This window comes from Pipistrellus hanaki (assembly GCF_964339955.1).
Source record: "Pipistrellus hanaki genome assembly, chromosome: 13".
In the NCBI taxonomy this organism is placed as follows: Eukaryota; Metazoa; Chordata; class Mammalia; order Chiroptera; family Vespertilionidae; genus Pipistrellus; species Pipistrellus hanaki.
In genome coordinates, this window is record NC_140515.1 from 25216948 (window position 1) to 25231277 (window position 14330).

The window sequence follows — 14330 nt, forward strand, 5'->3', positions numbered from 1 at the left end:
GAATAATATTGCAAACATTATTCCCTCAAACTCATCCATAAACACTTCCCATGGGATTTTTGTTCTTTGTGGAATAATTTCCATTGCAATAATTCTTCTTTGTTTTCTCAAAACAATGACTGGTTTCCACCACTCTCATCCATGTACTGCACAGCCAGCAAACTTGTGATGCATCTGAGAGCCTGGGTTTTTCCCACTAGATTAGTAATGTCTTGCTAGACTGATTTATGTGCTTCCCAACTTCAAATTGCTTCAATAAATGTTTACAAGACCTGAATTGAGAAGGCCAAGAAGAGTAGGGCTCCCTCTCTCTCCCCCAGGAACGTAAAATTACTTGAGAAACAATTATACATGGGAATTTCATATCATAGTGAATATGAGTGCCTATAGCACTGCACCGTGCAGGTAGGGCCCAAGCACAGGGTATCAGGGGGCATGCCATGTGTCACTGGAACCCACCAAAGACATCACACAGCATGTGGCCCCAAGGGTGAAGGATCCCCAGTTCCTACAAACATGCAAGATCCATCACCTTGAAGGGACTGAAAACCCCAAATTCATGTATAATGGTTAAATCCATGTACTGTTTCCCATGTTTTCTTATGGATGAATACAAGGTTAAATTTCTAATTGGGATCCACTCTGATCATTACTCAATTATGTTAGAGGAGATCATCACTCACATGTGATCTCCAGTTGACCTTTAAGCTGGGCTCAGGCAATCAGAGGCTCCTCGCCTGCTCTTCTATCTCTGGCATGTGGGCTCCACTCACCTGTTCCCACAGTGGAAGCCATTTCCAAGGAAGTAGCCTTGGGAGAGTGAGGTGTTGTTCAGACCATCTGGACTGAATATAGGACTAAACCCAGTGAAGGCTTTTATATAAAATTTTAAGATTCTGGCGGGCCCTTGCTGGTTTGGCTCAGTGGGTAGATCATCAACCTGCAGACTGAAGGGTCTAAGGTTCCATTCGGTCAGGGGTACATGCCGGGGTTGGGGGCACAATCCCCAGTGAGGGGAGTGCAGGAGGCAGTCGATCAATGATTCTCTCTCGTCATTGACATGTCTATTTCCCTCTCCCTTGAAGCCTCTCTGAAATCAATAAAAATATATTTTAAAAAGAGATTCTGGTGGGCACGTGCAGAGATCTATTTGTCTTGCCACACCCAAGTCCTGCCTGGTAAATAAGTTCCCTTAATTATTAAATCTGCCACCTACCAGTTTTTTTCTTGGCTCTCTCCTCACCCTCCATGTACCAGGACCAGTTTTAGATTTCATCTGAGGAACACCAAAGTTTGTGAACTGAAAAACTACACGACTGGTTGCTAATATTAGATATTATTAAAAGGGTAGAATATAGCTAATGAAATTGAAATGCTAACTTTATTCACTACGATATGAAATTCTCATGCACAATTGGGTTTATTTCTGGATTTTCTGTTCTATTCCAATGGCCCATTGATCTATTTTTGTTTCAAGACTATTCTTTTTTAAGTCTAGAGAATTTGTCAGCTGTATTTATATAATACCTGGTAGGATATGTCCTCCTTTTCCTCACTTACCTTCCTCATCAGCCCCAAACACTCAGGCACACTTGCTCTTCTTGTTCAGAGTGCTACTGGTTCTCAATTTTTATATGAACTTTAAGAGCAACATATCTAGCTCTGGGGATAATAAATTAATATTTTATTAAATGACATAATTTACAAATTAGCTTCAAGAGAGTGGATATAAAGGGAACCTTAAATCTCTACTCAAAAACAAAAGGCAATCTGACTCAATGGAGAAATAACCATGTTCTTGTATTCATATTTCTTGGTAGCAATTTTACTTGTGCTCTTTCCCAGTTTTAAGTGATTCTGTTTGTGTATGTGCAGGTAGATAATTTATGTCATCTACTGCCTTCCCTACTCTGCTATGTTTTGAGTAGCTTTTTCAAGAATATATTCTTTGGAGCCTGAGGTTAACATTTCTCATTTCAATGGGGTTTTGGCAAAGGTAAGTAACAGTAAGAGAAATGCATTTCTTGATGGTGGGAAAGCTCAGTGTCTCTCACGACAAGCACACAAATCTCACAAATGTTTGAACTATCAGAGGTGGAGGGGGAAAATTGTGGGTGGAGGAACAGAGGCTCACGTAAAGGAAAGAACCATTCTTCAGCACCTGCTGATGGCTGCCATATGGGCATAGGGTTCATGTTATTAGATCTTCCAATGTTACATGTATGTAAAGTATGTAAAGCCAGAAATCTGGACTTATGAGTGAAGTCTCCTGGTTTTTAAATTAGTTGAAAATATTCTTTGATAGTATAGAAAGGACAAGTCCATAGTTTTAAACATGTTCCCCAAGCTGTCATTTGTTAACATCTGAGGAACAAATGTCGTCATTCAGACCAGACCAAAGCTGTAGCATGATATATTACTACATGACTGATTGATTTTCCTTATTATGGGTGTATTAGTTTCCTGGGGTGACCACAACAAATGACCACCAATTTGGTGGTTTAAAATAGAAATGATCTTAACAGTTCTAAAGACCGGAAGTCCAAGATCAAGATGTCAGCAGGGTCATGCTTCTTCTGAAGACTCTAGGGGAGGATCCTTCCTTGCTTTTTCTGGTGGCTCTGGGTTTCCTTGGCTTGTGGCTGCATCACTCCATTCTCTGCCTCCATACTCATGTGACCTTCTCCATGGCTCCTTCTCCCTGTGTCTCTGAGTGTCTCTTATAAAGATACTTGTCATTGGATTTAAGGCCCTCGCAGATAATCCAAATGAACTTATTTTGAGATCTTGATTTTAATTAATGTAATTTGTTGTCATAGAGTATCCAAATATTTTCCAAATAAGGTCACACAAATTTAGGGGACTAGGATATGGACATATCTTTTTGCTGGCCATGAGTCAAAATGCCTTATGTAATAGAAAGGTCATAAAAGTAATACAGATTTGTTTTTTAAATTGCTGCTCTGATACATCATCACAGGAGCAGGGAGTGTGAGTCCCCCAGCTTCCTCACCTCATCAGTATACCTGTTTTCCCTTCTCTCCCCTTCTGTTCCCTTTGTCTCCACCTCTTCCTTTCTCTTCCCTCCTCTTCTCCCTCTCTCCTACACCTTTCCCCTCTCTTTCTCCATTCTCACCGTCTCTCTCTCCTTCCTTCCTCTCTCTCTCTCTCTCTCTCTCTCTCTCTCTCTCTCTCTCTCTCTCTCTCTCTCTCTCTCTCTCTCTCTCCCTTTCCTCCTTCCTATCTGTCTTTTCTCTTCTTTTTATTCATTGATTTTTTAATCTATTCCATTCATATTGCATTCCTGTGATGTGCTAGGAGCTGTGTGGTTCTGAAACCTGAGCGCATTCTTCCTGAGCCAAAAGCAGACCGGAAAGAGCTAAGAGCCTCCCCTTTACGGCTAGTGAGAAGCAAGCTCCATACCCTTTGGCTGACAGGGATTCTCTAACCTGCAGAGCTGGACTTGTGTGCATTAGCCTGAAATCAGGGCTACTGGTCACTTTCTGATGCCGCGTGAAGCCATATTTGTATCTGCCAGTCTCCCTTCACCCTGGCCATCCAGGCAGCTGACCCCGCTCGACATCTGATAGATTTCCTTTACAGCACACACTGTGAGAGCCTTGTTCCCTCAGCTGGACAGCTCACTCCCAGAGGCACTGGCCAGGGTGAACTGTGAGTCTGTGAAGTTGTCTGCTCTTGTCTCAGCCACAGATTTCAGGGGGGGGGGGGGTGTGTGTGTGTGTTTAGGGGTTGGCACTCTAGTTAAAAGGGAGAGAACCAGATAAAACCAGTTGTATATTTGTCAGCTAAACCCTGCTTGTTATTTTCTTTTTTAAAAAAATATATTTTATTGATTTTTTTACCGAGAGAAAGGGAGAGAGAGAGTTAGAAACATCGATGAGAAAGAAACATCGACCAGCTGCCTCCTGCACACCCCCCTACCGGGGATGTGCCACAACCAATGTACATGCCCCTGACTGGAATCGAACCTGGGACCTTTCAGTCCGCAGACCGACGCTCTACCTCTGAGCTAAACTGGTTTTGGCCTGCTTGTTATTTTCATGTTGTTCTAAGCTTATTTTCAAAATGATAGGGATGTTGCATAATGTGGACCCAAAGGGACTTTTGCTTTAAACCACCTGGAGATTAAATTCTGATGTTAAATAATCCCCTCTATCCCCCCAACCACCCCCCCAAAAGGAATAATTTTATTATAATAATTTGCCCACACCATATAAAAGAACGATCTTTCTCCTTTGATATAAATCAGATTCTGTCTCCTGTGAACTGAAATCCTAGTCTCCATGCCTTGGGTTACTTTGAAAAACTCTTAATAATTTAATCACACCTTTATTGTGTATCCAGATCACTTTTCTTCAGAGCTCTAGTAGGAATGAGAAAAAGCCTCAATTCACTGTGATGCACACACACACTGGTTTAGAGGTACACTAATTTTTGCTTCTCTCTGTGTTGCATCTTGGCCACAGTGTACCTTGTATTGAATCGCCTATTCCTAAGAGAAGATAGGCAAAATCATCAGGTTATGGAAAGCAATGAAAAAATCAAGGGTAATGGTTAATAGCTGAAGCCAGAGGGAAAGCTTTGGGCCAGTGCATAACAGAGCCCAGTATCTAGAATAATAAAAGGGTAATATGCTAACTAGACCAGATATCATTCCGGATGTCATTCCGGATATCCTTTTGGACAAAGCCAGGGCTGGAGGGAAGCCTGGGTCCCAGGTGCCAGAGAGAAGCAGGTGCCGGCAGCTAGGGGAAGGCAAGCCTACTCTTGCAAGAATTTCATGCATTGGTCCTCTAGTCCAGTGTTTCCCAACCTTCTCTCATGATGAGAATCACCTGGTGGAGTTGTTAAAACACAGATTCCTGAATCCCAACTAAGAAGTGCTAAACTAGAATTTTTGAGAACATATAGGTAAAATTGTATACTTAACTAGTGCTCTAACACAGATGTTATGTACAGAGCACTAAGTTAGGTATGCAATTTTACCTATATGTTCTCAAAAATTCTAGTTTAGCACTTCTTAGTTGGGATTCAGGAATCTGTGTTTTAACAACTCCACCAGGTGATTCTCATCATGAGAGAAGGTTGGGAAACACTGCTCTAGTCTACCTAATAAAGCAGAGGAATGGAGAGTGCCTGAACTCAAGGCCTTGTGAATGTTTGCCACAGCGAAGTCTCTTTTGAAAACATCCCACAGACAATTTTATTCCTTTTGATTGAAAAAACAGTAGAAGGAACCAATAAGAATTAGTTTATCTTTCGCCAGAGCCTCTGCTAAAAGAAGTAAACACATTGTTTGGTCCTGAAAGAAATGTGACTCAGCTGAGGCAATCAGGCACGGACTCACTAGTAAATTGAATCACATCCATTTGACCTCTGCCTCTGTGCTCTGAGTGATCTAAGTGCTCTGTGTTCTGAAACCAGCTTTTGCTGCAGCGCTGCCAGCCCATGTAGCCGGGTTTACCATTTTGATTGACTCACCCATCCCAATACTTGGGATATAGTGTGTGTTCAGTTCCAGACCCAAAGCAGCAATGCTGGGGAAACACAGAGGGAGCATCCCAGGGAAACCCATCAATAGGCAACCGCACTCTCTCTTTTTTTTACAACACCGTGGGATGGGGGACAAATTAAAAAGCGGGACGTCTGGTCACCTTACTGAGCAGTGTTTCCCAAACTTCTCTCATGATGAGAATCACCTGGTGGAGTTGTTAAAACAGATTCCTGAATCCCAACTAAGAAGTGCTAAACTAGAATTTTTGGGAACATATAGGTAAAATTGTATACTTAACTAGTGCTCTAAGACAGATTTTATATACAGAGCACTAAGTTAGGTATGCAATTTTACCTATATGTTCCCAAAAATTCTAGTTTAGCACTTCTTAGTTGGGATTCAGGAATCTGTTTTAACAACTCCACCAGGTGATTCTCATCATGAGAGAAGTTTGGGAAACACTGCTCTAGAGTCATCTACAGGCAACAGGAGGGCAAGGTAGGGCTCCTTCCATACTGAGCAAACGTCTCAGCTGCATAAGCAGAGCAAAGACCCTCTCTTTGGAACCAAGGCGGAACTTGAGGCTGAGAGGATGGTAATGCTTAGACCTTAATGCCATGGTTGGCAAACTGGGGCTCGCGAGCCACATGCGGCTCTTTGGCCCCTTGAGTGTGGCTCTTCCACAAAATACCACGGCCTGGGCGAGTCTATTTTGAAGAAGTGGCATTAGAAGAAGTTTAAGTTTGAAAAATTTGGCTCTCAGAAGAAATTTCAATCGTTGTACTGTTGATAGTTAGCTCTGTTGACTAATGAGTTTGCCGACCACTGCCTTAACAATTAAGGCTTAACCAGGAGGGTTGGGGTTGTTGTATGGGCTGCGTGAGCATCACCTGGAGCTTGTTAAAAATGTAGCCTTTCCCCCAAGAGCCTTAAAGTATGAGCAGCAGGAGTGTCAGCTGGGGCATGTTACAGCTGCAGCCCCTCTAGTCCACCCCAGGGCTTCTGAATTAAAATCTGCATCTCATGGCAGCCCCAGGCAGTACATATATAAGGCATTTACAAAAGAAAAGCAGTGCTCAGTCTACCTGAGGGGGGCCAGCAGAAGGAAGAGGGGGAGGAAGCTGAGTCAGTAGAATAGTCTGACTGTGAGTGAAAGGGACAAGGGTTTGAGCTAAGAAAGCCGGCCCTTCATCCAGCACCGGCCCGGTCAGTGCAGCCAGCCTCCGTGGCGCCTCCTTTCTTCCCAGAAATCTGTAAGTTCTCACTTAGAACACGGGAAAATGGACATGCTTGCTGCTGACCCTTCCTTTTATCTGTTAAATATGCCACAGTCACCGGCCTGCATGTTAGCCTCAAACTGGTCCTTCCTTCATCAGTATCCCTGTGTGTGTCCAGCGGACACAGGCAGCAAAGAGAGGCATTTTGAAGTGATAGACTTTTAAAATATGAGTTTTCTTCCAAAGATGTTTTCTTCTGAGCTGGAGAATATAATTGCATCCAGGCTACCCTTTGAGCCACTTTTAATAGTTCCTATTCTGAGTTTGGGGTCCAGACCTGTGACATGCGACCGAAAAGTTTGTTTCTGAAGCCCCTTCGCATTCTGTGGAGGACACTGCCTCCTATGGAGAGTGTTGTTGGTGCTGCAGGGAGAGGGCCTCGGGTGCGGGGATGAAGGGGTGTCTCAGTTGCCTGTGGCTATGCCCATGGCTGCATAGCAAACGGCCTCAAGTGCCCCGCTTAAAAGAGAAATGGCCCCAGTTCTGCAGCTGGGCTGGTCTCGGCTAAATGCTGCTTCTACCACAGTCAGCAAGGGGCTGGGATGGCAAACAGGCTTTGCTGAGAGGCTGGGTCTGGCTGGAAGCCTCTCTTTCCACATGACCTCACATCTCCCAAACCTCTCAGATCCAGGCAGCTGGGTTCCAAGTAGAATTCTGCAGGGAGAAGCCACAGGGGCCCAGGTTGCCACTCTGCTTGCTTTACCATGTCCACTGCCCCAACGATAAGAATACAATGTATAAGGAGGACTACACCCAGATGCAAAGCTCAGGACCATCTGGGCCCCTTCTCACAACCCACCACCCTTGCTTCCCACCAACCTCAAGTTCCCACCCCATGCACAGGGCAAAGGTGGAGGGGAAAATGTAAGTTGGTCACTAGTCCTCATGTGTACCCTAAGTGCATGTATTGTATATTTGTACATAGCCAAGTGCATACATGTAGTGATTGTAGAAACATAGATTCCCCTTTATTTAAGAGTTTTATGTTATCCTACTGAGCATTGTCTGGAGGCAGGGTTATGGGAGAAGAGTGAGTGGGGGGAGGGCTTCCAGCCAGTTAGATTAATCAATCAGTATCTACATCAAAATGTGATCAGATGCCACAGCCGGATTATCTTAAATTAGTTAACATGGTGGCTATGAAAGGACAGTCCTATGGGTACCTAGTCAAGACATTGTTATGTTCTATCATGTCCTGACAATGACCTAAGGGATATAAAATATTATTTTTCATTTTCCCTATAATGCTATACAATATCCTTTACTTTATAGGGATTTTTTTCCCCTTTCCTTTTTTTTACTGTCTTGTTTACTTACTTGAAATTTTCTATTTATAGCAGGCTTACTCTATGCCAGGCCATGAATTCCGTGCTGGGATAGTAGTCGTGAATTAAATTAACCTGCCATTCTCCTCTCACTGAGTTTGGAGTCTGGCGTGTTTTTTGTTTTTGTTTTTTTTAATGACTCTAAAATTTAAAGAGAACTTTGAATAACTTAAATAATGTGAAAGTAAGTTCATCTTCCTCCATGGTCTTAAACTCTGTAAGTTCCTAGTCTTCCCACTATTACAAACAAGAAACAGAGGAAGGAGGTTATAACATCTTTATGCTTACAGATTGATGAAAGGAAGACTGAAAGGTTAAGTGTGTACTTGCTTATGTTTATACCACTTAAGTGAGATGAGTGGAGCTGTAATTCAAGCCCAGCCTTTGTGATACTGAATCCAGTCTGATTCTCACAGGACCATATGGCTTCATTGGGATATTTAAAGTGGTGCTATCCTAATGAGGTAGCTAGAGATTTCCTGGGGACCTGGCCTTTCTGGTCTCTGCTCATCTCAAATTCTTTGTGACTAGCACTGAGCTAACATTGACCTCAATTTACCAGTGGCTTCTTCGTAAATTTAATTCTACTTTGACTAGAAAGTCAATTGCATACTGGGATATTCCTAAACAAAAGAGGATTCTCAAAATGACATTCACAGGTCAGTAGCTCACATAGGCAGAGATGCAGAACATGGTGAAATTGTTGACCGTGGGCACATTATTATTTCATCAAACCTCTTGTGTTCATCAACAAAATAGGAATGATAGTAACTACTGCATAGATTGAGATGAGTAAAAGAATCCATATAAAGTCCAGAGTCTGGTCCATAGTAAGAACTAAAATTATCGTTATTCTCTTGGGGTGATGGTGATGTTTATAGAGATGCTTTGTTCCTAGTCTTGTTCCTCAGTGATGTAAGGCATGTTGTGAGGACTATATCATCCCTAAGTTCTCTAATGCAGATTTTATTGTGAAAATGTCATTTATAAGCCATACATCTGCCTGAAAGACTAGAGGTATGGATATAGGTTAGCATTAGAATTTTGTTTTTTCTGATGATGATTTTTCTTCTTTGATTGACACAAAAGAGCATTTAATCTACTAAAACAAAGAAAAACCACAACCAGTATTTTGTTTTCAAATGTTCCAGCAGTGCCCAGCAAGCAATAAACTCTGACCTTTTCATTCCACTCTCTTTAGGGTTTGATGCCTATTTTACAACCCGCACGCTTGAAAACAACAGAAGAAACGTCTGGTTTGCTGAATACTGGGAGGAAAACTTCAATTGCAAGCTGACGATTAGTGGGTCAAAGAAAGAAGACACAGATCGCAAATGCACAGGTAATTTCATTCTCTTGGTCCTGTTACTCTACAAGGCCAGCACTGAAATGTCTGCATAACTGACAGAAGGAAGCTTGGCTGGAGACAAATTGAAAAGGTAAATTGAATTTTACTAGATTGCTCAGAAAATGGAACAGGAGCATAAGTCTCCAGGGACAAGAGAAGTACAGACAAGATTATTCTTTTCTGCCTGTCCATCTAGCAGTAATTGGCATTTTCATTGATTCTTTGAATTCAAAAGGGGTCATGTTGCTGTGAATGCTCTCACAGATAAATATCGGTTCATGTTGTAGCCAGGAGGCTGAAGTTATTTTCACATAGACAAAAATCTCTTACAAATTCCATATCAGCACCTGATTTAATGGCTACCATGGGTGGTATATTTGAGTAAGGAAACAAAGGACTTGGGTTTAGAGTAATGAGTTTCAACTGAGTTTCATAACATCAAAGTTAATGACTCACCTGCTATTTAAAATAGATTTAAAAATAGTCATCCAGCCTGAAATGTAACCTTGCATAACTATTCCAAATTAAAAATGCATGTGTGGCCGAAACCGGTTTGGCTCAGTGGTAGAGCGTCGGTCTGCAGACTGTAAGGTCCCAGGTTCGATTCCGGTCAGGGGCATGTACGTTGGTTGCGGGCACATCCCCGGTAGGGGGTGTGCAAGAGGCAGCTGGGCAATGTTTCTTTCTCATCGATGTTTCTAGCTCTCTATCCCTTTCTCCTCCTCTCTGTAAAAAAATCAATAAAATATATTTTAAAAAAATTCATGTGTGTCATATAAATGCATTAGTAAGAAGTATAGTTTATGTTTATTCATTGATCCATTCAAAAATACTCATTGAACAACTCCTTTTTGCAAAGCAATGTGCTAGGCACTGGTGATCTGATAGTGAACAAACCTACCAAGAACCTGCTTTGGTGCCACTTAGAGAATAGTGGGGGAAGTCCACATTATTTCAGGGATCTCTATATAAAGATATAATTTTAATCTGTAATACGTGTCTGAATGCTATGAGTATATAACCAAGGAATTTCACTCATTTAAAGCAGAAACTGTCTCAGAAGACCTCCTTAGGAATAGGAATCACTGGCTGATTAAGGAAGGAAGGAAAGGGAAAGATTGAAGAATTTCTGATGATGAAGAACATGAAAAAGGGATGGTAGCAGGAGGAGTTATGGTACCTCTCAGGATGTGAAAAACAGAAAAATGTGACTAAGGAAAAGAAGAGAATGAATGTGTGAGCTCAGGTTGTAAGTGCAGAAATATAGACAGGGAGTAAGTCATGTTGGGACTTATGTGGAATGTGGTCTTTATTCTAAGAATACTAGAAATCATGCAAGGTTGTGGCATGATCTCCTAGCTTACCACCTATCTATTTATTAAACAGCATTTCCCATTCTATATTTGAGTTGCCTTCAAGGTTTTTTTGTTTTGTTTTTTTAATATATTTTTATTTATTTCAGAAAGAAAGGGAGAGGGAGAGAGAGATAGAAACATCAGTGATGAGAGATAATTATTGATTGGTTGCCTCCTGCATGCTCCCTACTGGAGATTGAGCCTGCAACCCAGGCATGTGCCCTTGAGCAGATTTAAACCCGGGGCCCTTCAGTCCACAGGCCAGCATTCCATTCACTGAGCCAAACTGGCTAGGCTACCTTCAAGGTTTGTAATGGCAACCTTGAAGTCCCACTAAACTCTGAAATGCATTCTGTATACCCAGGAAAGCAACACTCATGTTGGAAATACTTAGTTTATTTTGTGATTTAGCTCTTTGAACACCCATTCCAAAACATCTATTAATCAGGAATAACATATATGAAGCATGATACAAAAAACACCATCGATAAGTGAAGATGCTCAAGTTTAGGTCTTTTCCTCAAGAAATTTTCTGTAAAAAAAAAAATAAATAGAGATAAGATATGAACAGGGATGGAAGTAAAACAATGATACAAAATAAATAGGCATAATTAAATGTGTTACTCAGTTAATTAGAATATCCTGCTAACAATATTCTCTGTGCCATGGTATATAGCATGAGTGTTTTCAGAAATATCCTTACCATGTTTGGGGAAAAAGGAAAAATCAATTTGATGTTGACTAGATCTACGTGACACAAAGCTTTCAAGTGGAAATTGAACAAGAGAGTTTGATGTCTGGATAATTTGTCTGTATGACAAGGAACATCCAAGTATACTAGAAATAGCCACATGATTGATGACAGATTTTGGTTCTTTCTGACATGGAATATTCTGTAGAGTGTCTCGTGGTCATCAGGAATGTTCCACCTGAGATCAACCCCTGGTCCTTTTATATGCTTTAACATAAGTTGTATTATCTGTAGTCACATTTTGGTGCTGATCACTGAGAATCTGGGTTTATAAAAACAAATAAACTCATTAGCCAAACCGCCAACTTTAAAAAAAATGGAAATACAAGTAGTTGTATTTTCATATCATGTTCCATCCATCTAAAAAAAAAATGATGATCCCATTTACTAAATTGTCCATGGCCCCAAATTTATTTGAATAGTCTCTCCCGTCTCTTTTGTTTGGTCTTGAACTAGCTCTTATACTCACACAGGGGAAAGGGAGGCCAAAGAAAGAAGCAGACCACTCCAGATTGCAGGATTAATAAGCCAGGGGACTTGTCTTAGATGCTGCCAGACATCTGCACGTGCCCACCGGGACCTTAAATGTTTATATGAAGGCCTTAATGGGTTCGGCCATGTATACAGACTCCAACGGTCTCCACAGCGTATTCTCTCATGATTACACCCTTGGAAGAGCTCCCCATGTGAGAGCAGGAGACAGGGTGTATGTTCTGAGGGCAGGGGAAGGTATGAGGAACTTCCTGTGGCCCGGGTCCAGCTTGTGGGTCCACTGGCAGTCATATCCTCCTGATGACCTCCTTTACCTCAGCTCCTCTCATTGTGAGAAGGTGCATCATTTTGGCTGAAGGTAAATACTATTGCTTCCATTGTGTCTCTTGCTCTTGCCATCACTGGATATGAACACATGGGTGGTTGTGTATTTTTCTTTCTGGTACTTTCCTTTTTTAAAGCCAATTAATCTTGTATTTTGCATTGGAGATGTTACCAAAATACTATTTTAAAAATTTTACTATATAAGTATACCTCAACTTAGAAGAGGAGAAATGGTGGGAAAGGCATGCTGAGATGTGCTAGACTAGAGGAAAAGAAGCGATGGGGAGAAGTGACAGATTGCATTGTATTAAAGAGAGTTCTTGAATCTTCGGTAAGAAACTAAGTTTCAATGAGGAAAACGAGTGGAGGGGAGAGGGAAGCCTGGTGGTATGAGGGAAAGCTGCTTTGGCAACCACATTTCGAAACATTAGAAGAATGGGCACCTGGGGAGGAAGCTACAAGACCCGGGGTTAGCTGAGTAGTCTGGCGTGGAGACCGTGCATGCTCTGACCTGAGGGCTGAGGAAAGCAGGCCCCTTCACACATTTCTGTGCCTGGGCTCTACTAATGAGTACAAAAGTCAACGTATTTATTTCAGATTCAGATACAAATTAAAATGTAAACTTTTTTTTTCTGGGCTGTATATCCTTTTTAGCTGTAATGAGCAATTGATTGTGTATTAGCTCTAAGTAGCCTGTCATCAAATCAGTCATTTGGCAAGACAAGTTTTGAAGCTGAGTTATGGTACCCTCACTACTTGGAGAGAGCAAACTTCTGGGGTCAAAATAACAATGAGCACTATACTTTAAACCAGTGTTTTTCAACCTTTTTTGGGCAAAGGCACACTTGTTTCATGAAAAAAATCACGAGGCACACCACCATTAGAAAATGTTAAAAAATTTAACTCTGTGCCTATATTGACTATATATAAAGTAATTCTCTTGAATAGGAATCAAATAAACACAAAGAAAGTATTTTATAATTACTTTATTATGAAATATTAAGTAAACAAAATAGTGAAAAATTATAAAATTCTTGTCTTGTCTGCACCTACGGCACACCAGGCAACATCTCGCGGCACACTAGTGTGCCGCGGAACAGCGGTTGAAAAACGCTGCTTTAAACAATAAAATTGTAAAAGAATAACAAATAAACAAACAAACAAACAAAAAAACAATGAGCTTTAAAAACCCAAGAGGGTATAAAGTCATGGAAGAAAGAATAACTGTTGAAAATTTTATTAAAAATCAACTATGTATACTTCAAAGTTTAACATAGGGCTAGGTGTGCATGGATTGTTATGGGGGGGTAGGGGGGGCATGGGGGGGGGAGAGGAGAGGAATGAGCTAAATAGCCATGTGTTCTTTATTCCTATAAATTATCCATATGCATTTGAGGTTCCCTTCAAGAAGCTACCACAGTCTTGAGCATTTTAAGACCACCACAACTTTTCTTGTGACCCAGTCCCAAGATGTCCCAACCCTGAGAGCTAGACATTCTTCCTCCCAGTGGCGGCCTAATTTCCATTCATAATATTTAACCTTGGCAGTGACCCATCCTGCTCATGGGTTATCCAGGTGGCCATCCCCCAAGGGATCATGCCGTTGTGCAAGTTTATTGATGGTGTAATCACATTAGCAGGAAATGCAAACTGCATTTGACAGTACTAATGCCTGGCAAGCTGCCTTATGGAAGAGCCACATTCTCGCCTAGAGACAGTGTAGGCTCCACACACAACAAAGGCAGCTAGCTCTGCCAGGAGTCAGCACAGAGCCCTTGTCATCTGTGGGCAGCAGGGTCAGCTGTGATTGTTTGTCAGCTGGGGTTGATGTTCTGCCACCTCCACATCACTTGTTGTGTGTGTTCCATCGCCGACACAAAGACCCGTTTAGAGTCTGATTTCTTTAGAAAGAACATTTTATTTTTGTGAAGATACCAAGGTCA

The 14330-nt window shown here is 41.6% G+C and overlaps 1 protein-coding gene across 8 annotated transcripts in view; it reads left to right on the forward strand.

Annotated features, from left to right (window-relative positions):
- Positions 1-14330, forward strand: part of GRM7 (glutamate metabotropic receptor 7) — a 732546-nt gene that overhangs the window by 441939 nt on the left and 276277 nt on the right. For all 8 annotated transcript variants that reach the window (XR_014796613.1, XR_014796614.1, XM_084901928.1 and 5 more), the window contains exon 5: positions 9319-9459. Coding sequence is in view for 6 of the 8 variants with exons in the window: in XM_084901928.1 (XP_084758054.1) it covers positions 9319-9459 (141 nt within the window). In the remaining 2 variants the exon portion in view is untranslated. The remainder of the gene's footprint in view (positions 1-9318; positions 9460-14330) is intronic.